Source organism: Bos taurus, chromosome 1 (genome assembly GCF_002263795.3).
Source record: "Bos taurus isolate L1 Dominette 01449 registration number 42190680 breed Hereford chromosome 1, ARS-UCD2.0, whole genome shotgun sequence".
Lineage (NCBI taxonomy): Eukaryota > Metazoa > Chordata > Mammalia > Artiodactyla > Bovidae > Bos > Bos taurus.
The window spans coordinates 2,331,175-2,350,346 of NC_037328.1; the positions used below are offsets into that span (position 1 = coordinate 2,331,175).

At 45.7% G+C, this 19,172-nt stretch overlaps 1 protein-coding gene across 1 annotated transcript in view; it reads right to left on the minus strand.

Moving 5' to 3' along the window:
* The window catches only part of IFNAR2 (interferon alpha and beta receptor subunit 2), a gene marked incomplete at its 5' end in the record, with an annotated part of 34,490 nt that extends 15,584 nt beyond the window's left edge, over positions 1 to 18,906 (minus strand). Inside the window, 5 exon segments of the mRNA NM_174553.2 lie at positions 783 to 955; positions 2,680 to 2,803; positions 4,414 to 4,455; positions 7,877 to 7,968; positions 18,690 to 18,906. Of these exon segments, the coding sequence (NP_776978.1) occupies positions 783 to 955; positions 2,680 to 2,803; positions 4,414 to 4,455; positions 7,877 to 7,931 (394 nt within the window).
* Between the last annotated feature and the right edge of the window lie 266 nt (positions 18,907 to 19,172).

The window sequence follows — 19,172 nt, forward strand, 5'->3', positions numbered from 1 at the left end:
CTTCCCCAGGGGATCTTCCCAAGCCAGGGATCAAACCCATGTCTCCTGCTTGGCAGGCAGATGCTTTACCACTGAGCTGCCTGCAAAGCCCTCTGCAAGATCAGGATACCAGAGATGTGATGGAGTCTGGCAGAGAGCCACTGCCAGCTGCTCTGGAGCTGTTAACACAAAGGCCAGAAGGAGCCGCCTCCCACGGTAGGGAAAGGAAGAGTGGGCACGCCTACTCCTGGCATCCAGGCTTCTCTCTCTGGGCCCCGTGTGCACACACACCTGGGTGCTCACACATGCCAGCGCTACTGGGATCTGATCTGGGGGAGGGGCTGCAGTATTAAGGAAAACACAGACCCCCAAAGTTATGACAGCTCAGACACAGGCCTTTCTGAACCCCGTTCCACACTTCCTGTCAGGCTGTGAAACAAAGCAAAAAGTAGCAGCTACTGTATATCAGAAGTGAACACATCATTCTAAATCAACTATACTTTAATGAATAATAGCTTCAAAAAAACGTAGCAGCTGCTCCTGCCTGAGTGACGGCCTTATACAGGCACAGAGAGCCCTTATTGTCAAAGAACAGGTTATCATTCCACTTTTTTGGAGAAGAAAACGGAGGCTCAGAGAAGCCAAGTAACCACTCCAGGGTGACAGAGATAGGAGGTAGCAGGGCTGGGAGGTGAACCCAGCCCTGCGTCTAAAACACCTTTACAGAACTTCTTGCTTTATGGCAAAGCAAGTAACGATGTGCTTAGCGATGATGATGAAGGTAATAAACAAGACAAACTCACTGTCTGGCACCAGGAAGAAAGAGCCCATACAAATGACCAGCTTTGCATTCTCTCTGAATCCAACCACCTGGGGGATGTACATGTCCGTCGTGTTTACCCACACGTCTGTGAGGTCACAAAACGATCTTGTGACGTTTATACAGTCCTTGACGACCTTCATATCTTCTCGTTTACTTTGAAAGGCAAAGAGATGGTCAAAGAAAGTGTTAGCCTGTATGTGATGAGGGTCCATTAACCCGAAGCCCCGACTGCATGTTCCTGTGTGGCTCTGCTCTCAAAGGTCCCTTGTGGGTTTTCTTTCCTTTAATTTTGAAATTTTAAACATTTTATTTTGTATGGGAGCACAGCTGATTAACAATGCTGTGACAGTTTCAGGCAGACAGCAAAGGGAAGTATCTCCATGTTGTCACCGGCTCTCACCCCCTTATTTCAAGTGGAACACCTTACCCCTCTCTCTTGATCCCTCTTTCCTGTCTTTATCTTTCTTCATACCACTTGCCCCCACCTGGCTTGTTATATCTTTGCTGACTGAGACCTCTGCCTACTTTTGGAATGTCTGCCCCAAGAAAACAGGGATCTGGGTTCCGAGTGTTACCCCTGGCATGTGGTAGGTGCTCAGTAAATATTTGCTGGGTGAATGAATTAGCAAATGTTGGGTGTTCATGGAAGAGGCCCCAGATCTCTTTAATTCTACAGGACAATCATGACTGCCCCTCCCTGAGACTCCTTCTTTCTCAGATTGAGGATGTCACGGTCTGGTCCTAAGTCAGCCTATATGGGACGAACACAGACATCTGTTCTCTTGAGCTTCAGAAAGGCAGGTGGATGATACACGTGACTGCCTAAGGCAGGGAGAAACTTACAGTGTTAGCAGGTAACAAAGAGAACCCAATCCTAAAGGAAACCAACACTGAATATTCATTGAAAGGACTAAGGTCACCTGATGCGAGGAGCCAACTCGTTGGAAAAGACCTTGATGCTGGCAAAGATTGAGGGAGAAGAGGGCGGCAGAGGATGAGATGGTTAGATAGCATCCCGGACTCACAGGACTCGAGCAAACTCCAGAAGATAGTGAAGGACAGGAAAGCCTGGCATGTGGCAATCCGTGGGGTGGCAGAGTCAGACATGACCTAGCGACTGAACACCAACAACTAAGAGACACCCACCAGAGGTCCTTCAGCAGGTCAGATAGCAGCAGTAAGAGCAATAAGATGAACAGCCAACTAAGGACACTCCTAGGGGCAACTGGACCAAAGTAAGGCTTAGGAGTGTGATTGTTGGATGTGGGAATAAGAGAGCCGAAGAGGACACCATCCATTAGGCATGACTCCCTGCAGCCACCCCTGAGCAGGAGGATCGGCACAAGGAGGCTGAGCTCTGTGCCGAGGGCCACAGCTGGTTAGTGACCGAGCCAGACTTTGGACCTGGGCCTGTCCTCGTCGGGACCAGGTGGGTTTCTGATGTCCCGTGTGCCTCCCTGAGTAGAGAGGAGTAAATATAACCTATCAATATGGTCAGCAGGTCTTTGGACTTCTGTCCTCAGAACGATGCAGCACTTTCAATGCCCAGACTTACTGAACTAGGGAAGTGATTGTGAATAATGACGATAATTATTTTGCATCTGAGGCTTTGACTGTAGAAATTGGCATTGGTTCTCTAAGTACAAGTGTGTCAAAAATAACTTTGGGGTGTTCAGGCATTCAGTGCAATTAAAAATGGAGGAGTCTTTTGTCTTGGACTTTTAAAGCTCTGAATAAAACACTGAGACTGAGAGGGGCTGAGTGAGGGGGAGAGAGAGAGAAAAGCTCTATGACAAGTAAGGTCACCTCTTCCCTACTCTCCACATAATAGGAACATGATATAAATTAGCAAGAGAAAAACAGAATGTCAAACCTACCTCATGATTGTGTACCATAATGTATAGTGAGTTGGTACAATTGAATGGTTTTTTAATTCCCATGATAAGACTGACTGGAAATTTCGGAATCTCATCTTTAAAGTGCAATGTTCATCTGAAAGAACTAAAGGGAACAGAAGTTAAAAAAAAAAAAAAAAAAAAGATTGAAATCTGGAACCCAGTGTTGTTATCTTGGCCATGGTTCAAACTGTCCCTTGGGATCTGAACTCCCACATTTCTAGCAGAGAAGCCCCTCCAAGAGGGCTGGGATCTTGGAAACCCAAAGGAAATGGTTTTGTTGAACACTAGAAATGAGCTAATACAAGTAATATACAGGAACTCAGCACCGTGTAAAGAGAATTTGGTGGTAGTGCTTTAAGTGGTTAATTCATATCCGACTCTTGCAACCCATGGACTGTAGCCCACCAGGCTCCTCTGTCCATGGGATTCTCCAGGCATTTGGAGTGGGTTGCCATTTCCTTCTCCAAGGGATCTTCCCAATCCAGGGATCGAACCTGGAACTCTTGCATTGCAGGCAGATTCTTTACTCACTGAGCTACAAGGGAAACCAGAATTTGGGCTCACCCAATTATCACAGGCTCGCAGCAGCAATTTGGATCAAAATGATCTATGTTATCCCGGGCTACCTCATGCTCTCAAGTCAATCCTCAACCCCTCCTCTGGTCCCCCCTACATAGCTCAGCCCATGGCAAGCTTTCCTTCCCATGAATTTCCTACTGTGCTTGTTCCCCATCACACAGGGGAGGTGAAGACTGTGTGCCCAGATTGGATCTTTCCAGGCATTTCATCCCCATGCCTATGCTGGAGTAGATTTGACTCACAGACCCATTTCACAGACTGTGAAATTGAGAAGTTGAGTTATGCAACTCAGCTGGGATATGGCAGTGGCAAAGGAAACCTTACAGTTACATTTGTCAACTCTGCCTTATATGGTTAAAATTTAAAAGAGCATCTTAGTTTCCTGTGGTTAGGACCTTTACCTCTTGGTTGCTAAGTCTTCATCCCCCAGTGCTCATCACAAGGCTGGATACATATTTAACCCATAGCGAAGTTTTGTGGGAAGGTTTATATGTAGACAAGAAATTTAGTTTAAAAAAACGTATTTTCTCTTATCTGGTACCAGGTACCAGGTAACAGGTAGAAAATTGTAAATTAAAGAGAAATGATTTCTGGAAGATTTTTTTGTTTGGCACAGTCTCCTCATTCTTCTATTAGTGAGAATATTGAGAGCTGGATATATTTTTAAGGGGCTTCCCTGGTGGCTCAATGGGAAAGAACCCACCTGCCAACGTAGGAAACCCTGGTTCAATCCCTGGGTCGGGAAGATCCCTGGGGGAGAAGTGGCAACCCACTCCAGTATTCTTGCCTGGAGAATCCCATACACAGAAGAGTCTGGTGGGCTACAGTCCATGGGGTCACAAAAGAATCGAACGACTGAGCGACTAAACGACAACCACAAGAACAATTCCTTTAAGGGGTTTAAAAATTAACTCTAGTGTTAATTTCCTGTAATAGTTTTATGAGACAAATGTGAAAATCAGAATTGGCTAAATTCTCCTTCTACAGAGAAAGTATTTGAGGAAAAAGATTCAAACAAAATGGCAACAGATTTGGACTCAGAAATCCAATTTCCCACATTTTTTGACTTCTAAATGGTTGCTCCCCCACTCACACCCTTAGACAAAATTTTGTTAAGTCAAGAAAATCTCTTACCAGGCGCAACATACGAAATACCAAACACGAGGCTGATGTGCACTGGAAAGAAGAAAAACATGTTAGAAAAGCAAACAATACTCTCTCCAGGCTCAATTTATGACTGTCGCTCTGAGTCTGGCATTCTTCCACACACGTGTATTAATATTGGACTAAGACTTTCTTGTGCTAAAGAAAAAGGGTCAAGTAAATGGTTCTGGGCTTCCCAGGTGGTAAAGAATCCACCTGCCAATGCAAGAGACATAGGAGACTTAGGTTTGATCCCTGGGTTGGGAAGACCTCCTGGAGTAGGAAATGGCACCCCACTCCAGTATTCTTGCCTAGAAAATTCCATGGACAGAGGAGCCTGGCGGGTTATAGTCCATGGGGGTCACAGAGTTGGATACGACTGAATGAGCACACAAAATGATCTTAAAGAGTTGATGGTATCAGCAGTGCATCTTCCGAGGATGTTTCGTCCTCAGTGGATCCAAAATAAGCTGTTTGGGAACTGATACTAGTAATGAGAGTTGGCTGGTTGGGGAACCATCCTGAGAAGCAGTCATCCATCTGGAACAATTCTCAGAATGTGAATAAGCGTGTTGCTAATTTTAAAACTTCCGAGGCGAAGATATTTACCAAGGTTGGTGGAGGGAGAAAGGTCTCGGTGAAGGGAAGGGGGATTCTCATTTGTTTTCTGATGTCACCACGACTCAGAAGTGGGAGGGCAGGGTTGGCGTATTTTAGTAGCTGAGGCCCTACTATGCTCACTGTCACATCCTTCCCAATGCATGACATTTCTTGGGGGAGAAGTGTCCCAACCATGGATACCTTACTGGTAAACTATGGAACAGATGACACAGTGATACTGAAATAGAACCAAAACAAAGGCAAAGAGAAGGCACAAATGAATAGGGTGATGGAAAAAAAATGATAATAAATGAAATGTGGAAACCAAAGTTCAGGGGTGACATTTTGGTTTTATGATGAGGAGGGAGATAGGAGTTTTTTGTTATTTAGTTATTAAGTCATGTCTGACTTTTTGTGACCCCATGGACTGTAGCCTGCCAGGCTCCTCTGTCCATGGGATCTTCCAGGCAAGAATACTGGAATGGGTTGCTGTATCCTTCTCCAGGGGATCTATTCCAGGTGGAATTTTTTGGAGAGGTTTGAGATATCTGAGGTTATTGATATTTCTCCTGGCAATCTTGGTTCCAGCCTGTGCTTCTTCCAGCCCAACATTTCTCATGATGTACTCTGCATAAAAGTTAAATAAGTAGAGTGACAGTATACAGCCTTGACGTATTCCTTTTCCTATTTGGAACCAGTCTGTGGTTCCATGTCCAGTTCTAACTGTTGCTTCCTGACCTGCATACAGGTTTCTCAAGAGGCAGATCAGGTGGTCTGGTATTCCCATGTCTTTCAGAATTTTCCACAGTTTATTGTGATCCACACAGTCAAAGGCTTTGGCATAGTCAATAAAGCAGAAATAGATGTTTATCTGGAAATCTCTTGCTTTTTCAAGATCCAGCGGATATTGGCGATTTGATCTCTGGTTCCTCTGCCTTTCCTAAATCCAGGTTGCACATCATGGTTCACATATTGCTGAAGCCTGGTTTGGAGAATTTTGAGCATTACTTTACTAGCGTGTGAGATGAGTGCAATTGTGCAGTAGTTTGAGCATTCTTTGGCATTGCCTTTCTTTGGGATTGGAATGAAAACTGACCTTTTCCAGTCCTGTGGCCACTGCTGAGTTTTCCAAATTTGCTTGCATATTGAGTGCAGCACTTTCACAGCATCATCTTTCAGGATTTGAAATAGCTCAACTGGAATTCCATCACCTCCACTAGCTTTGTTCGTAGTGATGCTTTCTAAGGCCCACTTGACTTCACATTCCAGGATGTCTGGCTCTAGGTAAGTGATCACACCATCGTGATTATCTGGGTCATGAAGATTTTTTTTTGTACAGTTCTTCTGTGTATTCTTGCCACCTCTTCTTAATATCATCCGCTTCTGTTAGGTCCCTACCAATTTCTGTCCTTTATCGAGCCCATCTTTGCATGAAATGTTCCCTTGGTATCTCTAATTTTCTTAAAGACATCTCTAGTCTTTCCCATTCAGCACAGGCTGGAATCAAGATTGCCGGGAGAAATATCAATAACCTCAGATATGCAGATGACACCACACTTATGGCAGAAAGTGAAGAAGAACTAAAGAGCCTCTTGGTGAAGGTGAAAGAGGAGAGTGAAAAAGTTGGCTTAAAGCTCAACATTCAGAAAACTAAGATCATGGCATCTGGTCCCATCACTTCATGGGAAATAGATGGGGAAACAGTGGAAACAGTGTCAGACTTTATTTCTGGGGGCTCCAAAATCACTGCAGATGGTGATTGCAGCCATGAAATTAAAAGATGCTTGCTGACTCCTTGGAAGGAAAGTTATGACCAACCTAGATAACATATTCAAAAGCAGAGACATTACTTTGCCAACAAAGGTCCGTCTAGTCAAGGCTATGGTTTTTCCTGTGGTCATGTATGGATGTGAGAGTTGGACTGTGAAGAAAGCTGAGTGCCAAAGAATTGATGCTTTTGAACTATGGTGTTGGATAAGACTCTTGAGAGTCCCTTGGACTGTGAGGAGATCCAAACAGTCCGTTCTAAAGGAGATCAGATACTTTGGCCACCTCATGTGAAGAATGACTCATTTGAAAAGACTCTGATGCTGGGAGGGATTGGGGGCAGGAGAAGAAGTGGATGACAGAGGATGAGATGGTTGGATGGCATCACTGACTCAATGGACATGGGTTTGGGTGAACTCTGGGAGTTGGTGATGGACAAGGAGGCCTGGTGTGTTGCAGTTCATGGGGTCGCAAAGAGTCGGACATGATTGATCAACTGAACTGACTAAACTGAACTGAAATATATTCTCCTGATCTGTTATCTCATTATTACCCTTTGTTGAATAGAAAAACATTTAATTTTCATAGAACACCTTTTTTGGTCATGATGTGTGCTTTATAAGCTTTAAGAAATCGTTCTTTACACTTAGGATACATAGATATTGTCCTACAGTTTGCCCGACCCGGGGATTGAACCCAGGTCTCCTGCATTGGCAGGTAAATTCTTAACCACTGAGCTGCCAGGGAAGTCCTAGGGGTCTGGCCTCTTTCCAAATATAGGAATGGAGTGATAAACTCCACCCTGGATTAGAATGAGAGTATTAAGGGGAATTCCTCTTCAAATTACAATGAAGCTAGCTCCCTTCATTATTGAGCCTCAAGCCTATGATTATTTAGTTGTTTTCCTAAAACACCAGTAGAACAGAAACCCATTGTATATCAAACCATCAACACAGAATTCCTATCTAAGTTCCACTTGGCTCTTGACATTGGGCAGCTCATACTGTGTCCTCAGGACCAGGAAATCAACTGGCTACTTCCTAACAGGATCCCTGTAGATGGAGCTGTGAGAAAAAGTGACACTCACCCATGGGATACAAATTCAGTGGTCCAATCGCTGACACATTCTGGCTCAAAAGCATTTTTGTTGTTTTATGTGTCCTTCCTTTCCTTTCACATCTGAAAAGAAATCAATATTAGGTGATCAGAATTCTGAAGTACCTAATTAAACTGCAAAGACAACAGACAAAGACAATCTGTATGCAGGTCAAGAAGCAACAGTTAAAACTGGACATGGAACAACAGACTGGTTCCAAATTGGGAAAGCAGTACTTCAAGGCTGTATATTGTCACCCTGCTTATTTAACTTATATGCAGAGTACATCACAAGAAATGCTGGGCTGGAAGAAGCACAAGCTGGAATCAAGATTGCCGGGAGAGATATCAATATCAGATATGCAGATGACACCACCCTCATGGCAGAAAGCGAAGAAGAACTAAAGAGCCTCTTGGTGAAGGTGAAAGAGGAGAGTGAAAAAGTTGGCTTAAAACTCAACATTCAGAAAACTAAGATCATGGCATCTGGTCCCATCATTTCATGGCAAATAGATGGGGAAAAAATGGAATCAGTGACAGACTTTATTTTTTGGGGGCTCCAAAATCACTGCAGATGGTGACTGCAGCCATGAAATTAAAAGATGCTTGCTTCTTGGAAGAAAAGCTATGACTAACCTACACAGCATATTAAAAACCAGAGGTATTACTTTGCTGACAAAGGTCTGTCTAGTCAAAGCTTTGGTTTTCCCATTAATCGTGTATGGATATAAGAGTTGGACCATGAAGAAAGCTGAGCACCAAAGAATTGATGCTTTTGAACTGTGGTGTTGGAGAAGACTGTTGAGAGTCCCTTGGATGGCAAGGAGATCCAACTAGTCCATCCTAAAGGAAATCAGTCCTGAACGTTCATTGGAAGGACTGATGCTGAAGCTGAAGCTCCAATACTTTGGCCACGCGATGGGAAGAACACATATGAGCAACTGAACTGAAGTGACCTGGGTCTTACTTGTGGCGCGTGGGATTTATCTCGTTGCAGCATACGGACTCTTTAGTTGTGTCCCTTGGACTCAGTAGTTGAGGTCTGTGGGCTTCATTGCCCTGTGGCATGTGGGTGGGATCTTAGCGCCCTGATCAGGGATTAAAACTGCATCCCCTGAATTGCAAGGTGGATTCTTAACCACTGGGCCACCAGGGAAGTCCCCAGCAGGAAATTCCTGATTCCAGGTTTCCTCTCTGCCCTTCTGGGAGCTGGATCATTCACCCCATTTACACAAGGAGCTTTATCTCAGCTTGTGGGACCAATAGCCATTTGGTTCCAAAAATTTAAATATATGAAAAAGCAAATTTTGAAGTGTCTCGCTCCCTTTGGAAAACTATTTTTATTTTTTGGTTAGTCCTTCAGAATATCTTCATACATGTTGTTGTTCAGTCGCCTGGTCATGTCCAACTCTTTGAGACCCTATGGATGGCAGCACGCCAGGCCTCCCTGCCCCTCACTGTCTCCCGGAGTTTGCCCAAGTTCATGTTCACCTTCATGCATAAGCAAATACAAAAATGTATTCTTATTCTCCCCAACCCTATTTTTCTAAATCGGAGATAGCAGGTGACGCTAGTGGTAGAGAACCTGCTTGCCAGTGTAGGAGACAGAAGAGAGATCTTCTTGACCCAAGGGTCGAGGAGGGCATGGCAACCCACTCCAGCACTCTTGCCTGGAAATCCCCATGGACAGAGGAGCCTGGTGGGCTACAGTCCATGGGGTCAGAGTGGGACACAATTCAAGCGACTTAGTACACACGTAGCATATACACTGCCTGTCTAATTCCTGCTTTTTTCCACTTAAAAATAAATTTGGGAGCTCTTTCTGTATCTGCACCAAAGAGAATTTCTTTCTTTTTTTTTTTTTTAATGTAGTTACATATAGTCTACTCTGTGGACGTACCGTGATTTATATGACTAGTCACCACAAAGAACATTTGAGTGACTTCCAACTGTTTCTGCAATGGATTCTCTTGAAAATGCCTCATTCTGAGCATGTCAAGTCTAAGTGTGAGAAAGCTTCCCAGAAATAGTACTGCTAGGCCAAAGGGGGTTCAGTCAGGGTCCCGGCAGGTAAGAACACATTCAACTCTGGCTAAGTTAAGGAAGATTTTCATCAAGGGACTATTTAATACAAATGTGTGAGCAGGCTACAGGCCAACCATAAGGATGAGCATAGCATCTGAAAGTAACAGCAGTGAGGGCTGTTATCATCGTGGGCTTGAGGTACAGAGGGAACGTCCCAAGCCTGGAATTAGAAAGGAGAGAGTCCAGCGTGAGGAGCACAGATATTCCTCACTGTCTTCCCTCTCCTCCCTTGGGGCTCCCCATTGGTTGACTCCAATCGAAGCCATAGGACAAGGCAGCTGGTGGCTGTACCTATACAAGATGGGATCCCAAGGCACAGTAAAAGGTGGGGAAGGTGGAGGCTTGGTTTGCAGGGGCAGACAGAAGAGACCAGGCACAAAGTGACCATGCACGTCTTTGTGTTTTTTTTTTGGCTTCACTAAATGTGAGGCTTGTGAGATCTTAGTCCCCGACCAGGGATAGAACCCTGGCCCTCTGCAATGAAAGCCTCTCTGCAATGAAAGCACGGAGTCTTAACCACTGGTCCACCAGGGACATCCTTGCATTTGCAGCTTTGATAGAGATGGCCACACTCTCGCCCTTACGGCTGTAGTGGTTTGCACAACCTCTTGCAGTGTGTGAGAATTTCTGCTTCCCCACAAAGAAAGAGCTTGTAGGGAATGATAATGATAAATAATGATTATGATAATGATAACTATCAAGCTCTTGGATTTCTGAAAATCAAATTCATGCCAAAATTCAAATTCAAAATTCAAATTCAAAATCAAATGCCAAGTTGTCTTCAGACTTATATTAATTCTGTACTTCTCTTATTCTAAGTAAGACCGAGCATATATGGCAGAGGTGTTTCCTTTTGAGTTAACTGTCTATCTTTGAGTCGTTGCTTTTTTTTTTTTTTACATTGATTCTTAAATTTTTGTTTTGGAATATAAATGCTTTACAATGCTGTGTTAGTTTCTGTTGTACAGTAAAGTGAATCAGTTATACGTATACATATATCCCCTCTTTTTAAGACTTCTTTCTTCACATCACTTTGAAGGAACTTTTTAAGTACGAGGCAAACTGGCCCTCTGTGATATGAGTCACATCTTTTTTTATTTTTCTCCGCCATTGTCACTTGTCCTTTGATTTGCCTGTACGGCTTTTTTTTTCTTTTTTAACGGAAACTTCTGAGCTTTTAGACTTAAAGGTATTTTCTTTCTTAGCATCTGCATTTTGAGTAAGTTAGTCTTCTTCACTCCAAGGTGAGAAAGGAAGTCTTGAAACATTTTACGGAGCCCCCAGTCGGTCTCATTCCTTCTCTCCCCCAGATCTCTGTCTCCATCCAGACTACTGGGTGTTCTCCTGTCCCCGCAAACACTAGGGTAGCACCAAGCCCCAAGTCAAAGTGAAAAATGACCCCCGAGTAGCAGACGTGAATTCAAGCTAAGAATACATTAAAAAGTCCCCTCGACTATCACGCTATCAAGCCCAAAGACTCCAAGACAAAATTGCCACCTGCCACCCATGAGCTATCCAGGCACCTCAACTTTTCCCGTGACATGTGCATGCTTGGTAGTGTCTGACTCTTCACGACCTCCTGAACTGTAGCCCACCAGGCTCCTCTGTCCAAGGGATTCTCCAGGCAAGAATACTGGAGTGGGTTGCCATTTCCTCCTCGAGGGGATCTTCTCCACCCAGGGATGGAACCCACAACCCCTGCATCTCCTACATTGGCGGGCAGATTCTTTACCACTGAGCCATCTGGGAAGTGTACCATCATTAGAACAACCACAGAGATGTCTTTATGACATGCGATGTTATCTGCCATCATCACTCCTCAGCAGAGGGCTTGCCTGGTCGTGGATGTTCTCTAGATGCTGGGAGCACCAAGACCGTGGAATACCACCTTGGGGGTGACTCGCTTCTTCCTGACCACTTGTCCTGTGGCCTCTGGTCTCTCTGTTTTGTTCTGATGGCGGCACATTTCTGCCCTTGTTCTGCCTCTGCAGAAGCTTCCCTCTCCTCAGCAGTTGAAAGTACACACACACAACCACACAACTAGAATCCCTCTCTCTTGCTCTGGGCCACAGGACGTTGCCTCCCTTTCTTTGTTCCTGGTGACTCATACTCCACTGCCAATTAGATTTCTGATAGCAGATTCTTGCTTCCTTGGAAAATCTAATTTCCCATCTTGGCATCCCGCCTGGAACTGTTCATGAAGCTCTTTAAAACTTTCTGACTCCAAGCAGCTCAGCCTTCCTAAAGCTCTGGTTACTCTTATCTCTGCAGCCAGAGCCAGCTTCAGCTACCCTAGGGGCCCTGCACACAAGAAGGGTCCCACCCTTGGTTTATTGCTCTCCTGTGGCCATCTTGAATCATGGTGCATTGATGCCCTCCTGGCGTGTGTGCAGGGAGGCTGGGCCAGGCAGAGTGGAAGCTATCCCTGGCCCGCCTTGCCTAGTGGGTGGCTACCTGGTCTGGCGGGAGCTAAATGTCAAGGTCAGTCTTGATCGGGGTACATAGCAGGGCCAGGAGCAGAGGTTTAAAGACTCTTCACTGTCTGCCAGCATGCTATGGGTTGGGATGGCAGATCCTTGGAAAGGGGAGACTCAGGGTTTGCCTTGTCCAGAGTCCATCTCAGGCTGGTGGCTAGCAGTTGAGGGTTGTGGGCAGCCTTCAAGTTCAAGTGCATGTGTGCCCAGGGCTGCCAGGGCAGAAGGGTCCCCGGCAGCTGTGGGCAGTGGCCCTGGCCCTGGCTGTGTGCCCATGGGAACCCTCTCTTCCTCTTTGCTCCCCTCCTGAGTCTGGGCCTGAGTTTACTGCTTCCACCTACTTCTAGGAATTCTCCCAAGATGTGCTAGGAAATGCCAACTCTGTATTATTATTTGGTGATTCACCATCAGGCTTAAATGCTTTTATATTTGCATTTAGATCTAGTTTCAGTTTAGTCACTCAGTCGTGTCCAACTCTTTGTGACCCCATGGACTGCAGCACGCCAGGCCTCCCTGTCCATCACCAACTCCCGGAGTTCACCCAGACTCACGTCCATCGAGTCAGTGATGCCATCCAGCCATCTCATCCTCCGTCGTCCCCTTCTTGCCCCGAATCCCTCCCAGCATCAGAGTCTTTTCCAATGAGTCAACTCTTCACATGAGGTGGCCAAATACTGGAGTTTCAGCTTTAGCATCATTCCTTCTAAAGAACACCCAGGACTGATCTCCTTTAGGATGGACTGGTTGGATCTCTTTGCAGTCCAAGGGATTCTCAAGAGTCTTCTCCAACACCACTGTTCAAGTGGCCACACAAGTGTCTCACTCTGAACTCTGAGCCACAAATCACACCTGCTCTGAACCTCCTATCACCACGACCCCCTCTCCCTTCCTCCCGCCCCCAACAGTCCTTGTCACTGATCCCCAGACAAACACTACTAATTTTCAAGGCCCAGCTCAAACAGATGCTACTGTGGCAAAGTGACTCTTTGAGTTCCAACTCCTCCTAACAAAGACAGACAGACAGACAGACAACCCTCACAGAACTTGCTGCCTGCTATTCTCCGGGTAGAGAGCAGAACTGTGTTGTTTCTTCTGTCCGGCACAGCCTGACACCTGGCACATCTTTGCTGGTCAGTGAATGAATGGATTCAGAAAAACTCTACAAATAAAATGACATATATCCCCCCTCCCCCTGAAATTAAAGAAAAATACAAAAAAGCACAAAGAAGAAAGTAACAAGCATCTTTGTTTTTACTACCGGGCATCAACCATTGTTAATGTCTTGGCATATTTGTTTCTGGTTTACTTCTTGTTTTGGTAAGAATAGTTCAACTCACTCATTAAAAAAAAATAATAAAAATAAGGCATAAAAGTAAAATCTCAGTATCCAGATAGTTCTATCATTTACATTAATGAACAACATAATCCCAGAGATCTTTCTATGTACACACGCAGCACACATGCAGCACACACACACATACACACACAGGGTATTTTTGTCTAAATTTAATTTTACTTGGAAAAAAACTGAAGCAAAGGCAGAACAATTGTTGACATTTCAATTATTTTCATAAGAAAGAATAACTCCCTAAAATATCCCTCCAAAGTTAAAAAAATTACAAAGGCATTGGAAGTTGGAATACAATATTCACATCTCTGTTTACTGATCCACGCCTTCAAAGATGAGAACTATAGGGCCCACTCTCATATTTCCTTCCATCTTCCTCTTCTGCCCCTACCTGATCACTTTTTTTGTGTGTGTGTGTACCTAGAGTTGCGTAATAATCACATTTTATTCCACAATTTCCAAAGATGTTTTATATTAATTCCACATTTACATAAATACTCATCAACAGTCCTTTTCTTTTTTTTGGCTGTGCTGGGTCTTCATTATGGCACTTGGACTCTCTATTGTGGCCAACAGTCCTTTATATCATGAGTTCTTGGTGCCTGAGTTCTTTACTTTGACTTCTCTCTTTATTTACTATTTGCTGGATTTTATTCTCCAGCAGTTTGTTTTTTCCATAAGGGCTCATGGGTGCTGAATTTCCTTTGTTCTTTTGAAGAAGCCCCTTTCTGTTGACTTTCAATCTGAATGACATCTTCTAGCTAGATGACACACCCTCTTGGGAAAAAGTTTCTTTCCCTAGAACTTTTCCCTTGGAACCATCGTCCTCTGGCATCTAGCACAGCCCTGGAGACATCTGAGAGCAACTTGATGTGATTTTTCTCTCCTTTATTTACTCTTTTTTCAATTCCTAAATAATAATAATTCTTTTCCTTTGCATTTAAACTACTGAAGATACTAAGCATTCCTATATGAAAATTTCCTGGAAAATGTCATGCTCTTTTGGCCTAAAGACCATTTTTTCTTCATTTCAATAAAATTTATCTCATTTTTGTTTGCATTTTCAGTCCCATTTGTTGGTTTCACTATGTCAGGAAACTCAAGTATCCTAATGCCTGACTGTGCTTTATCTGTTTTCCACATCGGATTCTTAATAAATGACTTCACGTTTGTCTCTGAATTTTTGGAATTAAGAGCCTTTCCTCTGTTAAAATATTTTTACTTTCAGCAGGATCTATTCTATTTTTTCCTCTTTTTTCTTCTGTAATATGTTTCAATGATCTTCAGTGTATTCCTGTAAGTCTGCAATCTTCTTTTCATCTCAATTAAAATTTTTCTTATCTTTGAGTTTCTTTTATTGAATTCATATTTTTAAATCAATTTTTGAAGGATCTAAAGCTATTGTGGTGGTTCAGATGGTAAAGAATTTGTCTGCAAAGCAGGAGACCTGGGTTTGACCCCTGTGTTGGGAAGATTCCCCTGGAGTAGGACATGGCAACCCACTCCAGTATTCTTGCCTGGAGAATCCCATGGACAGAGGAGCCTGGCAGGCTTTAGTCCGTGGGGTTGCAGAAGAGTCAGACACAACTAAACAACTAAACAACAACAACAACAAAAAGCTATTGTAAAAAATGGCCTTCTGTCCCAAGAGTAATATTTTCTTTTTAGTAAGATTCCTGCAAGCTATCATTGGTGGCTCAGGTGGTAAAGAATCTGCCTGCAGTGCATGAGACCGGGGTTTGATCCCTGGGTCAGGAAGATCCCCCGGAGAAGGGAATGGCTACCCACTCCAGTATTCTTGCCTGGAAATTCCATGGACAGAGGAGCCTAGTGGGCTAGAGTGCATGGAGTCACAAACAGTCGAACACAACTGAGTGACTAATCCTGCAAATTATCATATTCTTTCCTTTCTTTTTTTTCACACCATTTCTGCTTACCTCATTCATACTTTGATTCCTTTGTCTCCTGCAATTGTGATACAGTGGAGTGAAATCCTGACCTCCTTTTAAAAACTGTGCCTGATTCCAGTTTGTTCTGTGAAGCCTGGGCAGCTTCTCTAGCCCAAGGCATAGGTGCTGGGATGTGGGCGCGCCTATCAAGGAAGTGTAGTCTGGGCTCTGCTTCCTCCTGGAACACCCGGTTAACTGTCCTGCAGGCATGGTCGAGGAGGGGTGGGTCAACCATGGGGCCTTTGTGGGGTCCCCTGACTCTGGTGCTGGCTTCTCCTGTCCTGTACAGCACCCCCCGCCCCACCCCAAGTATATTTCCCTCCCACCCCTGAGCAGAAAGCGCCTGCTGCTCCTTTGTCCGAAAAGGAAACAGCATGTATAGATGTGAGAGTTGGACTGTGAAGAAAGCTGAGCGCCAAAGAATTGATGCTTTTGAACTGTGGTGTTGGGGAAGACTCTTGCGAGTCCCTTGGACTGCAAGGAGATCCAACCAGTCCATTCTGAAGGAGATCAGCCCTGGGATTTCTTTGGAAGGAATGATGCTAAAGCTGAAACTCCAGTACTTTGGCCACCTCATGTAAAGAGTTGACTCATTGGAAAAGACTCTGATGCTGGGAGGGATTTGGGGCAAGAAGGGGACGACGGAGGATGAGATGGCTGGATGGCATCACTGACTCGATGGACGTGAGTCTGGGTGAACTCCGGGAGTTGGTGATGGACAGGGAGGCCTGGCGTGCTGCGATTCATGGGGTCGCAGAGTCAGACACGACTGAGCAACTGATCTGATCTGATCTGAAGTCATGCTAAAACTCATGGTTTCGTTCTTTCTTATTTATTAGGGAACACTTTTAGGATTTTTGTGGATTCCCTACCATTTTTTTTTCTGGTGGTCGGATACACTCAAATTTTAAATATATTTAAAAAAACCTCAGAATTAAAACAACAGTGTTTCAGAAAAACAAGGTTTAAGAATAACTCTCCCATGTACCAGTTTGTTAAACCCTGGCTCATGGGGATACTGAATGAATTCATTTTCCTGCTGGTTCTTGAAAAGATTCTCAATGGTTCTGAACTACTCCCTACCCAACATCCATCCATGTCTCTCTCTCCCTCTCTCTTTCCCTCTTTCATATTCTCCTTATTCCACTTCTTACCACCCTTACTTTGGCCAACTGCTCTCCCAGCAAACTGTTTTCATTTATTCTTCCTGAACTGCACACCACCAGTTTCATTCTTTGAAGCAATGAAAAGTTCTCAGGGAAAAGTATCATCAAGCTCTGCCAAGAGAGCCTATCTCACAAATTATAAAACACACACTTCCTTCTGACATCTGAACATCTGTGAGATCAGGGTGCTCTGTATGGTGGCATCACATACCATAATTGACAGTGGTTTTTCCTACCCAGTGACATAAAAGTTTTTAAAGTACACCTTATATCCATCATTGTGTCTTACTTTTGGTAAAATATGATTGGCCATCAAAGAATACACATGCTTCAGACTACAACAGTTTGAAGATTTGTAAATGTCACAGGAAGTCCAACATGCTCTGTGTATGCAAGTGGAGGAGGATGGAAAATACATTTTAATAAAAGTTTCACTTTCAAGACAGTACCTCCAGGCAATGATTCTTCCTCTATTTTTTTTTTTTTTTAAGGTAAATTACCAGGTGTCACATTTCCGGAACCAAATCTCAGGCAGATTGTCTTTAAGTTTGAAATAAATACATGAGAAACATTAGAAGAAATACAGGTAAGGATAAAAGAGTCACACAGATTTTTGATGATCCAACTCATGGACTAGAGAACTCTGAAGTTCACTTTCTGCCACAAAGAGGTCAAATCTTACCAACTAAGGGCACACTGATGGATGTTTTCTTTAGAGCAAATTTTGCTGCGGTTTTGCTTTCACCCCTGTCCTCTCCCAGTCAGGACAGCAGGAGGCGGGTACTTTGAAACCTGGCCAAGATGCGGGGCAGGTGGCAGCCCAGTTGGTCTCGGGGTCAGTTTGCCTGAGACCAGGAGCGGGTAGGCGGGGCTGGGACTCCAGGACTCTGGCAGCACCTGCCTCCGCAACTCCTACCTCGTTCCACTCAGTTTCTAAGACTTTTTTTTTTGCCAAACAAATGCAAGGAGATCAAACAAATATTAAAAGAGAAAGAGAAAGAGACACAAAGAGAGACAGGATAGCTAGAGTTCCTCACAGCCATCGTTCGCTACGTTAAGTGGGTTGAAGGATCCAAGTCCTAACTGGGTTTAACTGGTTCCATCGGTCAGAGTCGAAACGTGAAGCGTCGACTCGCACCCGGTTCCTCACTCCCTCCCGACCCCGGACGCGGGTCCACTCCTGTCTCCGCGACGCTGTCCATCGCCCTGTCCCCACTCCAGCTTCCAAGCGATGGGTTTGTAAGGCCGTAGGACCATTCAGCTTCGGGGGTCCCTCCGTACTCCTCTCCGGCGCGGGGACAAACTATGCCTAACCTTGTGTTCTGCTGGAGGGCGGACGGAAGACCCCGAACCGGAGACCCGAGCCGTTAACCCAGTTTTGCAGGGCGCTGTGGACCCTAAGGAATTTGACTCTCACCTCTAAGCGGCCAGGGCCCTTGTGGGAGGTCAGGTGCGGGTCCCTGGGGGCTGCGTGGGGGGCGATGAACGGAGGACGCCCGGACAGGGCCGAGGGCAGCGCGGCCGCAGGGGACAGTCAGTGGATGCTCCCCAGGAACCCTCCAGGGCTGCGGGGAGCTTGGAGAGGGGACGCCCCCGGGCAGGGGTGCGGTGTCGCGCGCGGAAAAACCCTGCGATCCGGGGCGCAGGCGGTAGGAGGAGTCCCGGGCAGATAGGCTCCAGGAGAGGGATTCCGGGAAACGGCGGCGCAGAGACGGTGTCGCCCGGTGCCCTCCCCAGCCTCCCCCGCACCGTGATCCCCGCCGCCCACGCCGGCCCGCGTTACCTTGGCAGTGTGGCCTCGCCGCTGCCCTCCGGGTGCCAGCCTCGGGCCCACCCGCTTCAGCCGGACTCCGCCGCCGCCCCTCCGCACCCCGGCTCGGCGCTCGTGACCCCGATGCGGGCTGCTGTTGGCCCCTTCCGCAGGGACCGCCGGCGCCGGGCAAAGGGTAGCAGAAGGGGAGTAGGGGTGGCCCGCAGCCTCCGCACCCGGGGCGCCCCGGATGGATCTCGGGGTCTCCGCCCAGAGAGGTGGAGCAAGTCTCCGGCGCTGGTGCGCGCGCCCGGCTGCTTTCGGATACCGCGCGGGCGGAGCCACCGGGGCTTATACTTTACCCGCGTGTACACCCTGGGGCCAGAATGATGTCTGTTCCTTTCCAAGGCAAACCGTTCCACATCACAGTAATCCAAATCTATGCCCCGACCAGTAAATGCTGAAAAGCTGAAGTTGAACGGTCCTATGAAGACCTGCGAGACCTTCTAGAGCTAA